Source organism: Pogoniulus pusillus, chromosome Z (genome assembly GCF_015220805.1).
Source record: "Pogoniulus pusillus isolate bPogPus1 chromosome Z, bPogPus1.pri, whole genome shotgun sequence".
NCBI lineage: Eukaryota > Metazoa > Chordata > Aves > Piciformes > Lybiidae > Pogoniulus > Pogoniulus pusillus.
In genome coordinates, this window is record NC_087309.1 from 108,856,388 (window position 1) to 108,880,769 (window position 24,382).

A 24,382-nucleotide genomic window follows, 5' to 3' on the forward strand; every position below is an offset into this window, starting at 1 on the left:
CCAGGGAGGTGGTGGAGGCACCGTCCCTGGGGGTCTTCAAGAAAAGACTGGCTGAGGCACTTAGTGCCATGGTCTAGTTGATTGGATAGGGCAGGGTGATAGGTTGGACTGGATGATCTTGGAGGTCTCTTCCAACCTGGTTGATTCTATGATTCTATGATTCTATGCCTGGGCAAGACAGGGCATAGATAAGCCCATTTTTGGCCCATCAGCACTACCACAACACCATCTCTCCCAGACAGAAAACAACCAGCAGATCTTACTTGTTCTCTGTTAGCCAAGCCTAATGGAAGATATTAGAGATACAAAAATTAATGGATCCAGTGCTCAGAAGGAAAAGAGGGCAGAATTATTTAAACTTTGTTTTTCCAATCCCTTTTAACAAACCAAAGAATGATACAGACCTTATCATTATTTTCTTTTTTACAAACAATATTCTAATTTCTCTTATTAGAATATTCCAATGAGCCTTAAGCCAGTGCAGCTGGAGATAAAATACACACCATCTGTGTTCTTCATCTGCCTCAAAGCAGTGTGGCTGTCACAGCAGCAGTATCCACAGCCTTTAGGTTATCCAGTGCTCAGTCCCAGGAAGGACTGCGTCACCCATACAAAAGCTGAATCCTATAAATATTCAACAGAGTTGACTTGCCAGACTCTCACAGCTTCCTACGTACAGCTCTGGGGCTAACTGTAGAAAACTGAAAATGGAAAGGATACAGCCCAAGAAATGCACTTAAACTAGCAATTAGTGCTAGGTTAACCTGAAATCTAAACTGGAATAGGTAAAATTCTATCTGTACTAAGGCCTTAGAAAGTATCAGGTTAGGTTTACTCTTTAATGGAACTGTAAAGATTTGTTTTTCTAAGACTTTCAATGCTTTTTTTTTGTTTCTTTTTGTTTGTTTGTTTGGGGGTTTTTTTGTTTGGGTTTTTTTTTTTTTTTTTTTTTCTTGCTGTTTATGTTGAAGCCAGCAAGCAGTCCTCAAGAGAGAAAACAAGACAGAAAACACAGGCATTTCTCCAGGCCAGAGATGTGAATGAATTTGAAGTGAACATTTTGAAAGAACATTCCCTTCTCAAAGTATTTATTTAGGATGCTCTTCTCTCCAATGTATAAGAGAAAAAAAAAAATCCCTTTTTATATTTATAGATGTGTTTTACCTGCATTCTCTCAAGTTATTCCCTTGAGGAATGCTTTTCAGTGCTTTCTGTTGTTGCCTCTCCCATGACGTGGTTTCCTTGCCAACCCTTCCCTGCAGAATGCCATATTGCCTTTGCTGCCCAGGTCCTACTTCATCTCAATGAAGAAGAAATTGATAAGATCATAGGATAGCTTGGTTTGGAAGGGGCCTTAAAGATCATCTCATTCCAACCCCTCTGAAATGAAGAAGAAATGAACAGGATGATGGAACAGTTTGGTTTGGAAGGGGCCTTTAAGACCATCTTGTTCTAACCCTTCTGCAATGGGTGGGGATACCTTCCACTAGATTAAATTGCTCAGAGTCCCATCCAACTTGGAACTGCACATTTCCAAAGACAGGACATTCCCTCATAGTGAAGAACTTCTTGTTTACATCTAGTTTAAATCTACCCTTTTCCAATTTAAAGATGTTATCCCTTATCCTATTGGTACTTGCCTTTAAAAGTCCCTCTTCAGCTATATCTGAAGAGTGTAGCCTTTAGGTACTAGTAGGCTTCTACAAGCTGTCCCTGGAGCCTTCTCTTCCCCGGGCTGAACAACCCCAACCCTCTGTGTCTTCATAGAAGAGGTGCTGCAGCTCTATGATTGTCTTCATGAGCTTTCTCTGGACTTCATCCAAAAGGCTTGTGTCCTCCTTATGTTGAGAGCTAAGAGAGCTGAGCACAGTACTTCAGGTGGGGTCTCATGAGAGTGGAAAATACCTTCTGGTCTGGCCTCTCTTGACCTTCCATTCATCCTTCTTTTTATGTACACCAGGGTATGGTTTGCTCTCTGGCTTGCAAGTGCATATTACTGAGTTGTGTTTGAGCCTCTTGTCAACCAACACTCTTATGTCCTTCCCTGCAGGGCTGCTTTCAAGCCACACATCACCCAGCCTGTTTGAGATTGCCCCAGCCCAGGTGCACAACCTTGCATTTCATCTTGTTGAGAACTTCTTTAATTTCACAGGGGCCAACCTCTCAAGCCTGTCAAGGTCTCTCTGAGCAGTATCCTGTCCCTCCAGCGTGCCAGCTGCACCACACAGTTCACACCAGGATACAAGCAGGCTGTGTTCATAATGACAGCTTGTCACCCAGAAATTTGTAGAGATACTCTGCTTGGGAGCCATCAATCCTCAGTGGACTACATCTTTTCTGGTTTGACTTGTAGCACCTGCTGCCACTGCTTAGGGACTTGGCAGCAAGCACTCATCACTGCCACGTGTGGCATTTTCTGGGCAAAAGAGATAGTGGCCAGACACCTTGAGTTAAAAGATGATGCAGACCTTGGGCTGGTGAATGTCTTAAGGTTGATAGGCAGGGAGGATAACTGGAAACAACTTTCACACCCACTGCCTGCGGGACCTGAGAAATTTTTGTTGGGTACTTTGACATTATGGAATTACAAAGTGGCAGACATTAACTCCCTGGGACTGCCTAAACAACATCAAATGGCTTAAGCTGAGAACATGTGTGAAGAGTCAGGTAGAGTAATTGTTTTTTTCTTTCTTCTCTCTGAGAGATAGTGATGGCTCTATATACTCGACACAAACAAAGCCCCCTCTGAACCATGGTTCTGAGATGTGTTGTCCCAGGACCTATTTAACTTAGCTGTCATAGAACCATAGACTGGTTTAGGTTAGAAGAGACCTCAAATATCATCCAGTTCCAACTCCTCAACATAGTCAGGGACACCTCCCACTAGAACAGGTTGCTCAAGGCCTCAGCCAACCTGGCCTTGCACACTTCCAGGCAGGGAGCAGCCACAGCCTCCCTGGGCAACCTGTGCCCGTGTCTCACCACCCTCACTGCAAACAACTTCTTTCTAATATCCAGTCTAGATCTCCCCTCTGCCATTTTAAACCCATTACTCCTCATCCTGTTATTACAAGACTTTGTCCCTCCTCAGCCTTCCTGTAGACGCTTTAAGATACTGGAAGCCCACTCCAGGGTCTCCTCAAAGCCTTCTCTTCTCCAGGCTGCAGAGCCCCAACTCTCATAGCCTGTCCTCATAGCTGAGCTGCTGCAGCCCTCTGAGCATCTTCATTGCCTCCTCTGGACTGGCTCCAACAGTTCCATGTCCTTCTTGTGCTGGGGGCTCCAGAACTGCAACCAGGACTTCAGGTGGGGTCTGAGGAGAGCAGAGTAAAGGGGCAGAATCCCCTCCCTTGCCCTGCTGCCCACACTGCTCTTGCTGCAGCCCAGCATACAGTTGCTGTCTGGACTGCACTCACACTGCAGACCCTAGACCCCCAGGGCCTTTTCCTCAGGGCTGCTCCTGGCCATTTTCCACCCAGCCTGGAGTTGTGCTTTGAACTGTGCCAACCCAGGTGAAGGACCTTACACTTGCCCTTGTTCAATTTCATGAGGTTAAAACTGTACATTAGTCTTTGAAAATTATATAAACAAGACATCCAATGGTACAGATACTTGAAGAGAGGCTAGGTAACCTGGCACAGAACAAGAGGACACAGCCTCAGTCTGTGCCAGGTCAGGTTCAGGCTCGAGGTTAGGAAGAATTTGTTCACAGCAAGAGATAATGGCATTGGGACAGGCTGCCCAGAGAAGTGGTGGAATCCTCATCCCTGGAGGTGTTTAAAAGGAGTCTGGATGAGGCACTTAGTGCCATGGATTAGTGAATTGTAAGATGTTAGGTGATAGGTTGGACTCTATGATTTCAAAGGTCTTTTCCAGCCTGGTTAACTCTGTGATTCTGTGATACAGTCTGGTCACCTGCCCCAGCTGGTGTCTTGCCTGTATTTTTTCACTTACATATGAATGAATCCACTTGCGGTGGATCAATCTGCTTAATTTGCTGGATATATCCTGTTTCAAAGGAACATCTTGGGGTAATGATTTATACAGAAATAAGGCTGGCCTGAGTGTTTTGTGGCAGTGCTGGCAGTGGGATATGAGATAGATTCATGCCTGATATTTAAGAAAACTTTCTGTGGTGTGCATGTCAAGGACAGAGGAATGCCAGGTTAATGAGCTGATAATCAATTCCAGCTTCCTCACCTGGCTGGAAAGATGTATCAGAAAAACTCTTCTATGGGGTTGTGGATGCTCCCTCCCTGGAGATACTCAAGGCCAGGTTGGATGAGGCCTTGAGTGACCTATTCAACTGGGAGGTGTCCCTGCCTATGACAGGAGGGTGGAACTGGATGATCTTTGAGGTCACTTCCAACCTACACAATTCCATGATTCAATACTGCCTAAACTGCTTCACATCATCCCTGTAACTGCATTTTTAGGAGGAAATTAGGAGGAAATTCTTCAGAGAAAGAGTGATTTGTCATTGGAATGGGCTGCCCATAGAGATGGTGGACTCACCGTCCCTGGAGGTGTTGAAGAAAGGTCTGGACTTTGTGCCACTTAGTGCCATGGTCTAGTTGACTGGACAGGGCTGGGTGCTAGGTTGGACTGGGTGATCTTGGAGGTCTCTTCCAACCTGGTTGATTCTATGATTCTATGATTTTTTTTTTTTTTTTTTTTTTTGATCCTTGCCCCATTGTTCTCTCATTATTGCTTTTGTCTTATTCCTGGAATAAAATGAATGAAAATGTCACTGTTTAGGTCTTTAATCCATGGAATAACTTCACTGATCCAATGAAATGGTTACCATTATCCTTCATGGACATTGAATCAAACCATCTCTCAGTCTTGAGAACAGGAAACGAAAGGCACTTTGACTTCAGGTCCTGAAAGATACTGTAACCATCTGATCTATGGAGCTGGGCTTGCTTCCAGTCTAGGACAGGGATCTGCTGGAGAGAATCCAGCAGAGGGCTATGAGGATGATTCTGGGACTGGAGCACTGCCTGATGAGGAGAGACTGAGGGACCTGGGACTGTTTAGGCTGGAGAGAAGACTGAGAGGGGATTTAATAAATGTTTATAAATATCTGAGGGCTGGGGGTCAGGATGAGTGGGGCAGGCTCTGCTCACTTGCTCCCTGGGATAGGACAAGGAGCAATGGATGGAAGCTGCAGCACAGGAGGTTCCAGCTCAACGCAAGGGGGAACTTCTTGACTGTAAGGGTCCCAGACTACTGGCACAGGCTGCCCAGAGAGGTTGTGGAGTCTCCTTCTCTGGAGCCTTTCAGGGCCTGTCTGGATGTGTTCCTGTGTGACCTGAGATAGCTTGCATGGTCCTGCTGTGGCAGAGAGTTGCACTCAATGGTCTCTTTGGGTTCCTTCCAACTCCTGACATCCTGCGATCCCATGATACTGCAAGCCTGTGACTTGCTGGTCTGAAATGTTAGACCTCAGAGGTCTGATGGACAGTGGGGCTCAATAGGAAACACTATGAGAATTCTGGCTGCTGTGATTTCAACAGGCATATGGGTCAGACCCTCTTCACGTCGAAAAGTCTGCACCTGGATAAGATGTTTAACACAGTTCTCCAGTGAGCCTTACATCTCTGCTTAAGAACTCTGAAACTGCCAATATTTATCATCAAAAAGGGAGTTTATTTTTTATATTATGCTCATTTCTCCTAGAAGCTGGGGAAACATTAAAGTATGATTGCCCTGCCAGCTGACAGTTTGCCCGTGGATCAATCAGCCAAGCTGCTTTCTTTTCCATAGAAGAGATATTGCAACTACAAATACTCCATTTCTCTGCTGGGGCTGACTCATGTAGAGGCTTGGATAGCTCATCCCAAGAGTGCTGTTCTGCTTGCAACTTAAGTGAAAGAAGTTCAAATGAGCTGCAATATTAAGCAATGTCTGATATATCTGCTGAAGAGAGACAGAGATGCAGGGTTTAGTAGAGCAAACAGCCTGGCTTCAAAGAGCTATTATGATGAGGAAAATTCTGACTCTGGAAAGGTAAATCATATGCACAAAACCTGACTGTAACAACCTAAAAAAAAAAAAAAAAAAAAAAAAAAAAAAAAAGGCCCTCCTCTCACACAGACTTTGGGAGAGCAAAGATGTGATTTGCTTTGACTAAAGAGTGGCTCAAGCTGAAGCAGCTCCCAGCCACTGCCCAGAAGACTGTTCATTGCTGAGGGCAGGTGCAGGTTGTGCCAGCACCATACAATGTGTGTGCTCCATCACTACCTGCCAAGCGTAACCATAATTAAAAAAAGAAAAGAAAACCAAAATGTATTAGTCCATGCTGTTTCCTGTCACATTTATGGTTTGGAGAGAAAAAAAAAAATCACACCTGTGATGGTTTGGGGGTTACCCCGCCCCTCCCACACTTTGTATTTGCCCCAGCTAACTCAGACGGATCCTGGGAATATAGATGAAGCAATTTATTTACAGCTAGCAGAATTTACAAGCAGCTATTTACAATATATACAGTTATATACAATTATATACAGAAATATACAAAGGATAAAAAATACAAAAGCACAAATCTCCTCCCAGAAACCTGAGTCCCCAGGAGGGGCTCTCAAACCACCCCAACACCTCCCCTGGCCCTCTCAACCTTACCCCAGTTCTCAGGAAGAATAGAGGTGCGGCCAAGAGGTTAGGGAGCAAGGTTAGTAGGAGCAAGGTTAATGAGATGTGTCTCGGTCTAAGGCAAAAGCAAAAGGGAAGACAAAATGGAGAAAAAGTCTTTCTTCTTCCCAGAGCACTCAGCGAGACTGTGAGAGAAGTTGACATCAATTGTTTTTCATTTCACTGCCTGTTATCTAGTTCTTTTACCAAAACATTCCAGCTTGCTTCAAACTAGCACAATCCACCCCTTGTCTACTTCGCTCAGAGTATCACTGAGAATTATCCAATCTAATCTAAACCAATATTTACACTAAAACAATATATACAAGTTCAGATCACACTTCAATCAGATGTAGGTGATTCAAAAGCTCAGAACAGGGACTCCCAGGTGATGTTGGGTTTGTGCTCACGTACTGTAGATTCTATCGTAGATTCTCTCAGTGTTGGGCGCCGATGTTACCTAGAACAGAAAACTCCTAACAGCTTGAATTTAAACTCTCTCAGCTAAGGTTAAATTTCTCTGTGGAATACACTGGATTTCACCATTCTCCTGCATTACCCAGTATGTATGACCAGGACCTTCAGCAGATACCACCCCTCGGACAGGTTTCCCTTCACCCGAAGGAGAAAATACCCAAACAGTTTTCCCTAACAGATTCTTTTCACGTACAACAGGAACTTTATCACCGTCTACTGTTTGGACCAAATCTGATTGTGCAGGTCCTGCTCTGTTTACTGAACCTCTACTATTTACCAATCAAGTAGCTTGTGCTAAATGTTTGTCCCAGTTTTTTAGAGTTCCACCTCCTATGGCTTTTAGGGTGGTTTTCAGCAAACCATTGTAGTGCTCAATCTTCCCTGAAGCTGGTGCATAGTAGGGTATGTGATAGATCCATTCAATACCATGCTCTTTGGCCCAGTTTTTCACAAGATTGTTCTTGAAATGAGTGCCATTGTCTGACTCGATTCTCTCTGGAGTTCCATGTCTCCACAAGATTTGTCTCTCCAAACCAACAATGGTGTTACGTGCAGTTGCATATGGAACTGGATAGGTTTCCAACCATCCAGTGCTGGCTTCTACCATCATTAGCACATACTGCTTGCCAGAACGAGATCGAGGCAAAGTGATGTAGTCAATCTGCCAGGCTTCACCATACTTGTACTTTGACCATCTCTCACCATACCATAAGGGCTTGATTCACTTAGCCTGCTTAATAGCAGCACAAATGTCACAGTCATAGATGACTTGGGTGATAGCGTCCATGGACAAGTCAATTGACCTATCACAAGCCCATCAGTATGTTCCATCTCTGCCTTGATGTCCAGATGAGTCACGGGCCCACCGAGCTAAGAAGAGCTCACCTCGGTGTTTCCAATCAAGGTCAATGTCAAGATCAGAGTTGGTATCAACTTGAGCAATCTTAGCAGCTTGATCTGCCTTCTGGTTATGTTGATGTTCCTCAGTAGCTCTACTCTGAGGCATGTGTGCATCTACGTGCTGCACCTTCACTGGAGTTCTCTCCAGCCGTGCATCAATGTCCTGCCATAGATCAGCACACCAAATAGGCTTTCCTTTCCTCTGCCAACCATGCTTCTTCCAGTCCTTTAGCCAACCCTATAGAGCATTGGCTACCATCCACGAGTCGGTGTAGAGGTAAAGGATAGGCCAATTCTCACGTTCAGCCACATCAAGAGCAAGTTGAACAGCTTTTACCTCAGCGAACTGACTGGATTCTCCTTCGCCATCTTTCGTTTCGGTAACTCTCCTGGTTGGACTCCAAACCGCTGACTTCCATATTCGCTTGTTCCCAACAAGATGACAGGAACCATCTGTGAACAAAGCATAGTTCTTTTCCTCATCAGAGAGATCACCATAGGGAGGAGCTTCCTCAGCACGGGTTATTTTCTCCTCTGGAGGTTTGGAACAGTCTGTGCCTTCCGGCCAGTTGGTGATCACCTCCACCAGACCAGGTCGGTCAAGATTACCCATTCGTGCTCGCTGGGTTATCAAAGCCATCCATTTAGACCAGGTTGCATCTGTGGCATGATGTGGTGATGAACCTTTGCCCTTGAACATCCAGTTAAGAACTGGCAGTCTAGGAGCTAAAAGCAATTGTGACTCAGTTCCAATCACTTCAGAAGCTGCTTTCACTCCCTCATAGGCTGCTAGAATCTCTTTCTCAGTTGCAGTATAATTTGTCTCTGAACCTCTGTAACAATGTCCCCAGAAACCAAGCGGATGACCACGTGTCTCATTTGGAGCTCTCTGCCAGAGACTCCAAGTTGGACCATTGTCACTGGCAGCCGTGTACAGAATGTTCTTAATGTCTGGACCAGATCTCACAGGTCTCAAGCCCACTGCATGGACTATTTCTCATTTGATTTGATCAAAGGCTGCTTGTTGTTCAGGTCCCCACTCGAAATTGTTTCTCTTACGAGTCACATCATGCAGAGGTTTGACAATCTGACTGAAACCAGGAATGTGTAGTCTCCAAAATCCCACCACACCAAGAAAAGAAAGTGTGTCCTTCTTACTGGTGGGAACTGCCATGGTAGAGACTTTATTGATCACATCCTGAGGAATGTAACGGCGACCATCCTGCCACCGCACTCCCAGAAACTGAATTTCTTTGGCAGGTCCTTTGACCTTGTCTCTCTTAATGGCAAAACCTGCTTGCAACAGAATGTCAATGATTTTGTTACCTTTCTCGAAGACTTCCTCAGCAGTTTGGCCCCACACAATGATGTCGTCAATGTACTGGATGTGCTCTGGAGCTTTACCTTTCTCCAGTGCATTGTGGATGACTGAGTGACAGATGGTTGAGCTGTGTTTCCACCCCTGAGGCAAACGATTGAACTGGTACTGGATTCCTCTCCAGGTGAATGCAAACTGAGGCCTGCACTCCTTTGCTATGGGAATAGAGAAGAAAGCATTAGCAATGTCTATGGTTGCGTACCATTTAGCCTCCTTCGATTCCAGCTCGTACTGGAGTTCCAGCATGTCCAGCACAGCTGCACTCATGGGTGGCGTCACCTCGTTGAGGGCACGAAAGTCAACTGTCAGTCTCCAGTCGCCCGTAGGTTTGCGCACAGGCCAGATGGGACTGTTGAAAGGTGAATGAGCTTTCTCGATGACAGCCTGACTCTCCAGTTGACGAATCAGCTGATGAATGGGCAACAAAGAGTCACAGTTAGTTCTGTACTGCCTATGATGAACAGTTTGAGTAGCAATTGGCACTTCCAGGGCCTCTATGTCATGATGTCCCACAACTGCAGATTCATCAGAAAGTTCAGGTCTAATGGACAATTTCAATTTATCATCCTCAATCTCTACAGATGCTATTCCAAAAGCCCATTTATGACCCTTAGGATCTTTGAAACAACTCATTGGAACCATCCTCTCTCGGCAGCTAACCTCACAGCACTCCTCTCACTTGAGTATGGTTGTCTCAGCACATCTACAAGGTCTCGCAGACTAACTGCCTCCTCCTCCTCTTCTCCTTGCTGATCACTAGAGGTCCCGTCTCTTACATCCTCCTGTGAACCACTCTTCGTCTTAGCTTTTGCCTTAGCAGGTGCCAGAAAGGCCTGAACAGCAACAGACTTGGATGTGTCTGCTGGAGGATTTGAATCATTAGGGGTCTGACCTGGAGCATTTGAATCACTGGGGGTCTGACCTGGAGCTTGTGAGTTCAAATCTGCCTTGCTTTTAACAGGAGGATTTTGGTTCTGGTCTGCTGGCTGGGGCTTCGAATTGGCTGAGCTGGTGTCATTAGGATTTGGACTGACTGGGCTAGCATTACCAGCATTAGCAGTATTATTATTTGCCTGTCCTCCTGGAATGCCTGCCAACCCTGAGGTGTTATGATTGTTGCTAGGAACATTCTGATTTTGGGTATTTGCCTGTGCTCCTGGGGCTCCTGCTAAACTCTGTGGATTATTTTTGTTATCCTTATCATTGTTTATGTTATTGGCGGGAACACTGGCCGTGTTCCCAGCACTTGGGGAAGGAGGGGCAGAGGCTGGCAAGGGGGAAGCCGATGACTGTGTTCCCTTGTTTTGCTGTGAAAGAGACTGCTTCTGAGACACAGAATTTTTCCTAGCTCTTACAGAAGCTGGTTTTGAATTTTTCACCAATAATGCCAAAATTAATATGAATATTAAAATCATGAGGCAAATATTAAAAACTGTGAGAAGAAAAACAGTTTTACACGAGCATGTCTCTAAGCAAACAGTTGGAATTCCTGTCTTAGGCTGAATAACTCTCATTAGAGCCATATTTAAAGCAGAATTTCCATTGATTGTCACATTATTGACCAGAGCTCCTGTAATATCCTTGGTAATATTCTCAGAGATGTTAAAACCAGCATAACCAAGAATCAAATCACCCCAGCTCCAGAACATATCTGAAACCTTAGCTTTAGCCTTATTATAAGCCAGATCAATGAAATAAGCAACAATTTGAGCTTTTATCCAATTAAATGCCAAGAAAACAAAACCAGACCAGAGCAATGCACCAACCAAATACAATAGCTGCTTGATTAGCTTCATCTTAATTCCCAGAGCTAATTTCCAATCACTCTAAAATCTCGAGCCCCACGTTGGGCGCCAATTAAAAATGTGATGGTTTGGGGGTTACCCCACCCCTCCCACACTTTGTATTTGCCCCAGCTAACTCAGACGGATCCTGGGAATATAGATGAAGCAATTTATTTACAGCTAGCAGAATTTACAAGCAGCTATTTACAATATATACAGTTATATACAATTATATACAGAAATATACAAAGGATAAACAATACAAAAGCACAAATCTCCTCCCAGAAACCTGAGTCCCCAGGAGGGGCTCTCAAACCACCCCAACACCTCCCCTGGCCCTCTCAACCTTACCCCAGTTCTCAGGAAGAATAGAGGTGCGGCCAAGAGGTTAGGGAGCAAGGTTAGTAGGAGCAAGGTTAATGAGATGTGTCTCGGTCTAAGGCAAAAGCAAGAGGGAAGACAAAATGGAGAAAAAGTCTTTCTTCTTCCCAGAGTTCTCAGCGAGACTGTGAGAGAAGTTGACATCAATTGTTTTCATTTCACTGCCCGTTATCTAGTTCTGTTACCAAAACATTCCAGCTTGCTTCAAACTAGCACAACACCAAACTCTCCCTGCTGGTGCTCTTTCATACAAGTATTCATGTAAGTGCAGATGTGCAGCTGAAAGGCAAAGCGTTGCACAAACGAGTTGTAAAGCAACAAAGGCAAAGCCAGAGGCAACCACCAAGAGATGTGTGTCAAATGCAAACATCAGAGTTTGTGCCTAAAAGCCTGGAGACAGCTTCGAATCACTTTGATCCTCCTCATGCTCTGATCAGAGAACAGGCTAGCCACTTGTTCCTCTCTCTGCTATTGGCTACTAAACTGAGCTTGTTGCAGGAGGTGAAAATACTGCTGGCATCTCACAGGAGTATATTTGGTATGCAATAGATAGTGCCTGAGCCCCACAGGTTGCCTAGGAGTATCTTTCACACCAGCAAGCTGTAGCATGGTGGGAGGTGGAGGATGCGAGGCTTGGGCAAATTAAGAGTTGGGCAAAGGGGAATGTAAAAAGGTTCAACAAGTCTTATACCTGGAAAGGAACAACTAACTGCACCAGTACAGGCTGGGAGGTGACCTGCTGGAGAGCAGCCCTGTGGAGAAGGACCTGGGAGTGCAGGCGGACAAAAAGCTCTCCATGGCACTGCAATGTGCCTTTGTGGTCAAGAAGGCCAATGGAGTCCTGGGGACATTCAGAGTGTGTCCAGCTGATCCAGGGAGGTTCTCCTTCCCCTCTACTCTGCCTTGCTGAGACCTCACCTTCAATATTGCCTTCAGTTTTGGGCTTCCCAGTTCAGGAGGGGCAGGGATCTGCTGGAGAGAGTACAAGGGAGGACTACAAAGATGCTGAAGGGGCTGGAGCAGTGCCCTGTGAGGAGAGGCTGAGTGATCTGGGGATGTTTGAGCTGCTGCAGAGAGGCCTTAGAGGGGATCTGATCAATGCTTATAAATATCTGAGGGCTGGGAGTCAAGAGGGAGGGGACAAACTCTCCTCAGTTGAGCCCTGTGCTATGACAAGGATCAATGGATATGAACTACAGCACAGGAGGTTCCACCTCAACATAAGGAAGAACTTCTTTACTGTAAGGGTCCCAGAGGACTGGCACAGGCTGCCCAGAGAGGCTGTGGAGTCTCATTCTTTGGAGATTTTCCACCCCTGTCTGTATGTGTTCCTGTGTGACCTGAGCTAGATTCTATGGTCTTGCTGTGGCAGGGGAGTTGGACTCAATGATCTCTGAAGATCCTTTGAACCCCTGGCATCCTGTGGGCTTGTGAATGCTGGATGATGCCACATCCTGTGTCCTGTTTGGGAGAAATGTTGTCCACATTCCTAAGAGACAGTCCAGTCTGCATCACTGCTGGGCCCCTCAACACCTTTTCTCATAAACTTGAGCTGATAACAGTTATTTTTTACCCAGTAAGCCTGTCCATGTAATCTGGATAAAAAATGTGCTTAGCACTCTTTAAATAGACATTACCTCTTAGCTCATTACAGTCGTTGTGGCTAATAACCACTGACAGGTGTCTGAATAAAACCAGGAAACAGCAACAGAACAGGGGAATGGGTGGTGCATCTGCTACCTTCAGTGACCAAGTTCTCTGTCTCACTTCAGTGGTGGGAACTGAGCCTATACTATGACTATAAATGGCACACCTCTGCTCCTCTTTAGAAGCATCTCCATATGGGAGTGAGGAGATGCTGAAAGGTAACCTAGATCCTCCATCCTGTCCCTGGCATTGCTCCCAGAACACAGCATGCTGAAACTTTGAATTTAGCATTACAGGGATGTTGGAGGAGTTGCTTATCAAAGAAAGGTTCCTCTCCCTGTGAAGTAAAAAGTAATGTTTTGTACAGCTAGAACCGAGCACAATGAAGAGTCAAATCTGAAACCACAGAAGATACTTTTTGACATGTGGATATGTGTAGCCTTTGTGATCTATCTTCAAAAATATTTTTATGTTAATCTTTGACAGCCAAAGATACAATGGAAATGTAGAAAGCTGAAATGTTGGTGTTAAAAAATGAAATTGATCGCAGGATTACAAGGTCACAGAATCACAGGATGTTAGGGGTTGGAAGTGACCCAAACAGATCAGTCAGTCCCACCCTCCTGACACAGCAGGACCATACAAGCCAGCTCAGTTCACAAAGTCTCCAGAGAAGGAGACTCCACAACCTCTCTGGGCAGCCTGTGTCAGTGCTCTGGGACCCTTACAATAAAGAAGTTCCCTCTTGTGTTGAGCTGAAACCTCCTGTGCTGCAGCTTCCATCCATTGCTCCTTGTCCTATCCCTTGGGGCAAGTGAGCAGAGCCTGTCCCACTCATCCTGACCCCCAGCTCTCAGATATTTATAAACATTTATTAAATCCCCTCTTAGTCTTCTCCACACCAAACAGCCCCAGGTCCCTCAGCCTCTCCTCATCAGGTGATGCTCCAGTCCCCTAATCATCCTTGTAGCCTTGCCTTGGACTCTCCCCAGCAGATCCCTGTCCCTCTTAAGCTATGGAGCCCAGAACTAAAGGCAGTATTCCAGGTGAGTCTCACCAGGGAGAGGTGAAGGAGAACCTCCCTGGATCTTCTGGACACACTCTTCTTAACGCACTCCAGGATCCCATTGGCCCTCTTGGCCACAAGGGCACATTGCTGTCCCATGGAAAACTTATTATCCACCAGCACTTCCAGGTCACTTTGCAGGTGGTCTCCCACACATTTTGGTTTGATTGGTTGGTTTGCTTTGGTTTAGCTCTGGGCTTTTTTGCTAGTGTCTGGATATTTGAGCCATACTGGCATAAACTAATTGGAAAAGAGAGGACTGTGAATTTGAGGATGAGTAAAAAAATGGTTTTGACGTGTGACTCTTGATTATAAAATTTCATTTTTTTTTCAGTTGCTTGGTGACATAAATAATTCCACCATGGAGATTAAAAAAAGAAAGTCATGCAACACACAATTTCCTACATTTATTGCTCTGCTTTTAGTTCTGTGTAAGTGAAACGGCTGCTCAAAGAAGGCAAACAGGATAATACAGGACAATTCATGCTGTGCATCCAATTTCACACCAGTGTGGACAATTTCAAAGCAATTAAGCAACAAACATTCTTAACCTTAGAAAGCTTTAATGAACCTCTCCTATGTGGAGAGACTGAGGCTTTTGGGGCTGTTCAGTCTGGAGAGGAGAAGGCTCCCAGGTGACCTTATTGTGGCCTTTCAGTATCTGAAGTGGAGGCTAAAAGAAATCTGGGGAGAGACTTTTTAGGCTATCAGGTAGTGATAGGACTGGGGAGAATGGAACAAAACTAGAAATGGGTAGATTCAGCCTGGATGTTAGGAAGTAGTTCTTCAGCATGAGGGTGGTGAGAGCCTGGAACAAGTTGCCCAGGAAGGTGGTGGAAGCCCCATCCCTGGAGGACTTTAAGACAAAGCTGGATGAGGTTCTAGACAGGCTGATGTAGTGTGAGGTGTCCCTCTCCATGGTAGTGTGGTTGGAACTAGATGACCCCTGTGGTCCCTTCCAACCCTGACTGATTCTATGATTCTATGAACTCTCTTCTTAAAGCAATGGTTCTGATGCTAGGAGGTAACCAGGAAAAGGCAGCTAAATGTAGAAGCAAAAAAGGCTTTGTAAAATCACTCTGCAGGTTAGGCTCAGGAAAAAGCTCTAATTGGCTAGCTTGCATCCTAACAGGTGTCATCCATGATGAATAAAGTCTGTTTGGCCCTACTTAGAAGAACCAACTGGAGAGCAGTGACAGGGTAGAGCACTGCGGTTGTGCACACTTGACGTTTGCTGGAGGAATGCCTTTGAATAAGCGTTAGTGATTGCTGCTGCCTGGTGAGGCACACAGCACATTTCAGTTAGCTTCGTCAACTAACTCTTAGCCTTCTGGATGACTTACTGTGGTGGGTTGAAAATCACTCCCCCAAAGAACATCACCAAGCTAGTTCAGAAGGCTTGCAAACAAGTGAAGCTATGTCTTTACAGCAAATCATACTTTCATAGAATCATGGAATGCTTTAGGTTGGAAGGGACCTCAAAGATTGTATAGTTCCAACCCCCTGCCATAGGCAGGGGCACCTCCCACTAGAACAGGTCACTCAAGGCCTCATCCAAACCTCCCTGGGCAACCTGTGCCAGTGTCTCATCACCCTCTCACTGTAAAGAGCTTCTTCCCAACATCCAGTTTCAATCACCCCTCTTCCAGTTTAAACCTTTTCCTCCTTGTCCTGTCACTACAAGACCTAGTAAACAGTCTCTCTGCTACCCTCGTGTAGCCACCTTCAGATCCTGGAAGGCCACTCCAAGGTGTCTTTGAAGCCCACAAGCTCAAAATTTACAACATGTAATACAATGCATATGTACAAATATGTATTTACAAATGTTTACAGTTATTTGCAACTGAGAAATTACACAAGAAATCACACACACATACACCCAGATGAACCCAGCAACTGGACTGTTCCCTCCTCCCTCTCCCTCCCTTCTTCCAGTACCTCCCAGTCACTTTGTACCAGCAAGAATCATAGAATCAACCAGATTGGAAGTGACCTCCAAGATCATCCACTCCAACCTAGCACCCAGTCCCATCCAATCAACTAGACCATGGCACCAAGTGTCTCTCCAGGATTGTCTTCAACACCTCCAGGGATGGCAACTCCACCACCTCCTTGGGCAGCCCTTTCCAATGCAAATCACTGTCTCTGGCAACAACTTCCTCCTAACATCCAGCCTAGACCTGTCCTGGAATAACTTGAGGCTGTGTCCCCTTGTTCTATTGGTGGTTGCCTGGGAGAAGAGACCAAACCCCACCTGGCTACAACCTCCCTTCAGGTAGTTGTAGACTTCAATGCGGTCACCCCTGAGCCTCCTCTTCTCCAGGCTGCACACACCCAGCTCCCTGAGCCTCTCCTTACAGGGCTGTGATCCAGGCCCCTCACCAGCTTCATCACTGTTCTCTGGACATGTTCCAGTATCTCAACCGCTCTCTTAAATTGAGGAGCCCAGAACTGGACACAGGACTCAGGGTGTGGCCTGATCAGTGCTGAGTAAAGGGAAATAATAACCTCCCTTTTTTCTTCAGGCCACGCTGCTCCTGATCCAAGCCAGGATGCCATTGGCCCTCTTTGCCACCTGGGCACACTGATGGCTCATGGTCAGCTACTATCTTCCAGTACCCCCAGGTCCCTTTCTGTCTGGCTTCACTCCACCCACTCTATCTCTAACCTGTAGTGCTACTCGGGGTTGTTGTGGCCAAAGTGCAGCACCCTGGGATGTTAAATCTCATCCCATTGGCCTCTGCCCACTCATCTCATCCTTTTGGCTTATTTGACTACACTGTATGTGTTATGAAAGCTATGTGTCAATACCTACCTCTATTAAGGAGAGAATTTTTGCTTGTTGGACCTGTGGAATATTCAGTTCCTTTCACAAAGTTTGAATTTACCCATGCTAAATTATTGCAGTTGATTTCCTGTTTCCCTCCCTTTGCCCTTTCACTTCCATCTCCAAAGTTACAAGGTTCTGTAAAGACTTGGGTTCTCTTGGTTAAATTGCAGCCCTAATTCTCTGTCCAACCCATCTATTCAGACTGAAAAAAAAAATAAAGGTTTGCACAAAAAGTGATCGATACTTAATTTACTTAAGTAATTTGGGAGCCCTCCAGCACAGAGGCCTGGGAGATACCTTCCTTCTCTGTTGTTTTTACAGAGTTCTGGAGAGTTGCCATGTCTTCTATTCTTGTTTCTGAGGTAGAAAAAGGACAGGGAGATCTAACTGTACTAAAAATGAAAGCACAGTTTGCTGAGAGACTGAGATAAAGAAAAGAAAAGAGAAGAAAAGAGAAGAAAAGAGAAGAAAAGAGAAGAAAAGAGAAAAGAGAGAAAAGAGAGAAGAGAAAAGAGAGAAAAGAGAGAGGAGAGGAGAGAAAAGAGGAGAGGAGAGAGGAGAGGAGAGGAGAGGAGAGGAGAGGAGAGGAGAGGAGAGGAGAGGAGAGGAGAGGAGAGGAGAGGAGAGGAGAGGAGAGGAGAGGAGAGGAGAGGAGAGGAGAGGAGAGGAGAGGAGAGGAGAGGAGAGGAGAGGAGAGGAGAGGAGAGGAGAGGAGAGGAGAGGAGAGGAGAGGAGAGGAGAGGAGAGGAGAGGAGAGGAGAGGAGAGGAGAGGAGAGGAGAGGAGAGGAGAGGAGAGGAGAGGAGAGGAGAGGAGAGGAGGAGAAAAAAGAAAAGAAAAGAAGAGAAAAAAGAAAAGAAAAGAAGAGAAAAAAGAAAAGAAAAGAAGAGAAAAGAAGAGAAAAGAAGAGAAAAGAAGAGAAAAGAAGAGAAAAGAAAAGAAAAGAAAAGAAAAGAAAAGAAAAGAAAAGAAAAGAAAAGAAAAGAAAAGAAAAGAAAAGAAAAGAAAAGAAAAGAAAAGAAAAGAAAAGAAAAGAAAAGAAAAGAAAAGAAAAGAAAAGAAAAGAAAAAAGAAAAGAGTATGTTTTATAATTAAAATCTACAGAAAATGGCTGGGTGTCAATTTACAGAGCTGTTGAGACATAAAACTCCTATTTCATCTGATAGAATATACAAAATAAGAGCACACAGTCTCAAACTGCACCAAGGCAGGTTTAGGGTGGACATTAGGAAGAAGTTATTGAGTGCTGTGTCCAGTTTAGGGCCCCTCAATGGAAGAAAGATGTTGAGGTTTTGGAACATGCCTGGTGAAGGGCACCAAAGCTGGTGAGGGGGCTGGAGCACAGCCCGGTGAGGAAAGGCTGAGAGAGCTGGGGGTGTGCAAGATGGTGAACAGGAGGCTCAGGGCAGACCTCATTGCTGTCTACAGCTTCCTGAAGGGAGATGGTAGCCAGGTGGGGTTGGGCTATGCTCCCAGACACAGAGCAAGAGGACACAGCCTCAAGCTGTGCTTGAGGACACCTGCCTCAAGCAGGTTCCGTCTGGAGGTTAGGAAGAAGTTCTTTGCAGCAAGAGTAATTGTCATTGGGATGGGCTTCCTGGGAAGGTGTTGGAGTCCCCATCCCTGAGGATGTGTAAGAGAAGGCTGCATGAGACACTCAGGTGTCATGAGTTAGTGAATTGGAAGGTGTTAGGTGGCAGATTAGACTCAACGATCTTGAAGGTCTTTTCCAAGCTGGATAATTCTGTTATTCTGTGAAAAGCTTGGGCATCTCAGATAGGAGCAAGATGAGCTGGTAGAGACCAGTCCTGGCAAGCTCAGAAGTCTCAGAGCATGGTTGTTAATCATCACTTGAAGGACCAAAATACTTTTGGGGTTGTTGGTAGTTTGGTTTTCCTTTGTCCAGCTCCAGACTTTGTTGTATACACCCTTGATAAGTTGTATGGACTCTATCACAGATTGTTCAGGGTTATTCAGATCTAATCTGTATGTGAGAAGCAACTCTTAAGTACCTTCAAGGATCCCAGCTTTTTGCCACTGAGAACTGTGAAAACAGATAACAATTCTTCTGATATCATGGACTAACAACTGAGAAAGTTATGAGGCACTCAAATTCTGCAGGAATGGAGAACATACCCAGGGAAGTGGTGGAGTCCCCATGCCTGGAGGTGTTTCAAAGGAGCCTGGGTGAGGCTCTTAGTGCCATGGGTTAGAATTAGAAGCTCTTAGGTGATAGGTTGGACCCAAGGATCTTGAAGGTCTTTTCCAACCTGCTTAATTCTGTGATTCTGTGATACGACTGCCTGTGGATGACTAGAGGAGTGCCCAGAGGAAGCAAGACTCCCAATGTTTCCTGCTCAGCTCAGCTTTTTTTATCAGCTCTGCTGTATTTCCCAGCACCTGCTCATGTGTTATGTTTTAAATCCACAAGCAGAGGTGTGATCTGGCAGCGATATGTGTTTTACACGTGCACAGGCAGCTCCCAACAAACAATCCAGGGGGTAATCTCCAGGTTTTTTTTTTTCCTCACCTTACTTGACACCTTTTCCCAGTATGACCCTGCTCCTGTGTCTCCTCGTAAGTTATCTGTGGGGAGGGTGACATCTGCTTTTGAGTATTATGTTTTAGGAGGTGTGCAGAATCACAGAGTGTCAAGGGCTGTGAGAGACCTGGAAAGCTCATCCAGTCCAACCCCCCTGCCAGAGCAGGAGCACCTAGAGCAGATCACATGGAGCACATCCAGAGCAGGAGCACCTAGAGCAGATCACATGGAACACATCCAGGCAGGGTTTTGAATATCTCCAGAGAAAGAGACTCAACAACCCCCCTGGGCAGCCTGTTCCAGTCTTCTGTCACCCTCACAGAGAAAAAAAGTCATCCTCATGTTTCCATGGAACTTCCTATGCCTCAGCTTCCACCAGTGCCCCATGTCCTGTCATTGGGCATCACCCAGCAGAGCCTGGCTCCAGCCTCCTGCCACTAACCCTGCACATACTGATCAATACTGATGAGGTCATCTCTCAGTCTTCTCCAAGCAGCACAGCTCCAGCTCCCTCAGGCTCTCCTCATAACAGAGATGTTCAACTCCCTTCATCATCTCTGTGGCTCTGCACTGTACTCATTCAAGCAGTTCTATGTCCCTCTTGAACTGTGAGGCCCAGAGCTGGACACTATGATCCAGATGCAGCCTCACCAGGGCAGAGTAGAGGAGGAGGAGTACCACAGCCCTTCTAATACACCCCAATCTGCATGTGAAAACACAGTAGCCACAGTCAGTGTCCTGCACCTCTGTACTTTTCCCTTACTGATACTTGCTGACTTTCTTTGTGCAGCTCTGATGTGGTAGATTTGGGTTTGCGTTCTCTACACCTGATCAATAGCATTGGTTTACTTCAGTGACTTAACTTAAGCTGCAGGTTTTTGACTCTGCATTTAGGACATTCAACTTTTCTGTTTCCCCTGATGAAGTGACATAGTAGCCAGCAGAATTCTTGCAGGGTTTGGTTTTTTTTTTTTTTTTTTTTTTTTTTTTTTTTTTTTTTTTTTTTTTTTTTTTTTTTGCTGTTCATGCCTTTTTAAGACATCTTCCCAATTAAACTGCACTAATTGTCATAAGGTAACGTAGAGTTGAACTCAACTTCACAGACTACCAGTGATGACCTGAGAAAGAGGAAAACTTGGCAGCTTCTTTTCCCGGATAAAGCTTTTAAAATGCACTACCAAAGAAGTAGTCAATTCCACTTTCTTCCTTTCCATCTGCCTGCCTTCCTTCTCTCTCTTTCTTCCTTTCCATCTGCCTGCCTTCCTTCTCTCTCTCTCTTTCTTTCTTTCTTTCTTTCTTTCTTTCTTTCTTTCTTTCTTTCTTTCTTTCTTTCTTTCTTTCTTCCTTTCTTCCTTTCTTCCTTTCTTCCTTTCTTCCTTTCTTTCCTCCTTTCCTCCTTTCCTCCTTTCCTCCTTTCCTCCTTTCCTCCTTTCCTCCTTTCCTCCTTTCCTCCTTTCCTCCTTTCCTCCTTCCTTCCTTCCTTCCTTCCTTCCTTCCTTCCTTCCTTCCTTCCTTCCTTCCTTCCTTCCTTCCTTCCTTCCTTCCTTCCTTCCTTCCTTCCTTCCTCCTTCCTTCTTTCCTTCCTTCCTTCCTTCCTTCCTTCCTTCCTTCCTTCCTTCCTTCCTTCCTTCCTTCCTTCCTTCCTTCCTTCCCTCCTTTCCTCCTTTCCTCCTTTCCCTCTTTCTTTCTCTCTTTCTCTCTCTTTTATTTCTCTCTTTCTTTCCTCCTTTCCTTTTCCTTTCTTTCTTTCTTTCTTTCTTTCTTTCTTTCTTTCTTTCTTTCTTTCTTTCTTTCTTTCTTTCTTTCTTTCTTTCTTTCTTTCTTTCTTTCTTTCTTTCTTTCTTTCTTCCTTCCTTCCTTCCTTTCTTCCTTTCTTCCTTCCTTTCCTCCTTTCCTCCTTTCCTCCTTTCCTCCTTTCCTCCTTTCCTCCTTTCCTCCTTCCTTCCTTCCTTCCTTCCTTCCTTCCTTCCTTCCTTCCTTCCTTCCTTCCTTCCTTCCTTCCTTCCTTCCTTCCTTCCTTCCTTCCTTCCTTCCTTCCTTCCTTCTTTTTTCTTTTATTTTCATCTAAATGGAGCGAAGTGTAATGTTCTTCCCTTGGAACGCAGCTCTTCCCTCTTCCCGTTGATGAAGTATCGATTCCTTACGCAAACCCAAGTACGTATAAGCACCATCACTGCTTGCGAAGCTGCTGGTGCATCGCCACCTAGCGATTGGCGAACTCTGCTAACCTCATCTGAACACAAAAAATCCGCACGAGTGAGTTTGAATGTGCCATCACAGAATCACAGTGCCTTAGAGGCTGGAAGGGACCTCCAGAGATCATCCAGCCCAGCCTCCCTGCCAAGGCAGCATCGCCCAGGGTAATTCACACAGGAATGCACCCAGGCAGGGTTTGAAAGTCTCCAGAGAAGGAGACTCTAAAATTTCTCTGGGCAGCCTGTTCCAGGGCTCTGTCATCCTCACTGTGAAGAAGTTTGCTCATGTTGAGCTGAAACTTTCTCTCTTTCAGTTCGTAGCTGTTGCTCCTCGACTTATTGCTTCTGACCACCAAAAAGAGATTGGCCTCGGGCACTTAACAGATCAAAACAAAACAAAACAAAACAAAACAAAACAAGAAAAAAAAAAGAAGAAGATAAAATACTGATATAGCCTTTCAGAGAAGTGTTAATTTGGTGTACTGAAGCATAGCAGCACTGACTGGAAGTTGCCTATGTATTAGCAAGTAAGAGATCTCTCCCATCCTGTCTGGCTTTTTAACACAATCTGTATTATCTGATTGTGTACTCTCTACTTCTGTGCTGAGCATTCATATTAGGACAGAGTTAAGATGGTATGGGAACAAAGGTGTGGTATGTTCAAAAAATAATGTTAGAATTGCCTGACCAGTGCTAGGTTGCTTTCATATGGTGAGCAACTGTGAGATGACCATGCATCACAGCGTTAAGCAGGTTGCAAAAGACCTTTGGGATCATTGAGTCCAACCTGTCAGCTAACCGTTCTAATTAACTAAGCCATGGCCCTAAGTGCCCCATCCAGTCTTCATTGAAACACCTCCAGGGATGGGGACTCCATCACCTCCCCAGGCAGCCCATCCCAATGCCAATCACTCTTGATGTGAATCATAGAATCATAGAATCATAGAATCAACCAGGTTGGAAGAGACCTCCAAGATCAGCCAGTCCAACCTATCACCCTGCCCTAGCCAGTCAACTAGACTATGGCACTGAGTGCCTCATCCAGTCTTTTCTTGAAGACCCCCAGGGACGGTGCCTCCACCACCTCCCTGGGCAGCCCATTCCAATGCCAATCACTCTCTCTGTGAAGAACTTCTTCCTAACATCCAGCCTATACCTACCCTGGCACAACTTGAGACTGTGTCCCCTTGTTTTATTGCTGGTTACCTGGGAGAAGAGGCCAACCCCCACCTGGCTACAATGCCCCTTCAGGTAGTTGTAGACAGTAATAAGATCACCCCTGAGCCTCCTCTTCTCCAGGCTGCACACCCCCAGTTCCCTCAACCTCTCTTCATAGGATTTGTGCTCCAGGCCCCTCACCAGCTTCGTTGCCCTTCTCTGGACATGTTCCAGCACCTCAACATCTTTCTTGAATTGAGGAGCCCAGAACTGGACACAGCACTCAAGGTGTGGCCTGACCAGTGCCGAGTACAGGGGAAGAATAACCTCCCTTGTCCTACTGGCCACACTGTTCCTGATGCAGGCCAGGATGCCATTGGCTCTCTTGGCCACCTGGGCACACTGCTGCCTCATCTTCAGCTTACTATCTATCAGTACCCCCAGGTCCCTTTCCTCCTGGCTGCTCTCCAGCCACTCAGTCCCCAGCCTGTAGTGCTGTTTGGGGTTATTGTGGCCGAAGTGCAGAACCCTGCACTTGGCCTTGTTAAATCTCATCCCATTGGCCTCTGCCCACCCATCCAGCCTGGCCAGGTCCCTCTGCAGGGCTCTCCTACCTTCCAACAGATCAACACCTGCTCCTAGCTTGGTGTCATCTGCAAACTTACTGATGCTGGACTCAATGCCCCCGTCCAGATCATCAATAAAGATATTGAACAGGACTGGGCCCAGCACTGATCCTTGGGGAACACCACTTGTGACTGGCTGCCAACTGGATGTGGCACCATTCACCACCACTCTCTGAGCTCTGCCATCCAGCCAGTTCTTGATCCAGCACAGAGTGAATCTGTCCAAACCATGAGCTGCCAGCTTGGTTAGGAGCTTCTTGTGGCAGACAGTGCCAAAGGCTTTGCTGAAGTCCAAGTAGACTACATCCACAGCCTTCCCCACATTCACCAGGCAGGTAACCTGATCATAAAAGGAGATCAGGTTGGTGAGGCAGGACCTGCCCTTCCTAAACCCATGCTGGCTGGGCCTGATCCCTTGGCTATCCTGTAGGTGCTTTGTGATGGCACCCAAGATTACCTGTTCCATGACCTTGCCTGGCACTGAGGTCAGGCTCACAGGTCTGTAGTTTTCTGGCTCCTCCTTACGACCCTTCTTGTGTATGGGAATCACATTGGCCAGCTTCCAGTCTTCAGGGACCTCTCCAGTGAGCCAGGACTGCTGATAAATGATGGAGAGTGGCTTGGCCAGCTCAGCTGCCAGCTCTCTCAGCACCCTAGGGTGGATCCCATCTGGTCCCATGGACTTTCGAGGATCCAAGTGACTTAGCAGATCCCTTACTGCTTCCTCATGGATTAGAGGGGGACTGTACTGGTCCCTGACTCCATC

General features: G+C 45.8%; 1 protein-coding gene across 1 annotated transcript in view; it reads left to right on the forward strand.

Moving 5' to 3' along the window:
- LOC135173301 (trichohyalin-like) overlaps positions 1-19,773 on the forward strand; it is a gene marked incomplete at its 5' end in the record, with an annotated part of 426,278 nt that extends 406,505 nt beyond the window's left edge. Inside the window, one exon of the mRNA XM_064140107.1 lies at positions 17,530-19,773. Coding sequence (XP_063996177.1) covers positions 17,530-18,190 — 661 coding nt within the window. The remainder of the gene's footprint in view (positions 1-17,529) is intronic.
- Between the last annotated feature and the right edge of the window lie 4,609 nt (positions 19,774-24,382).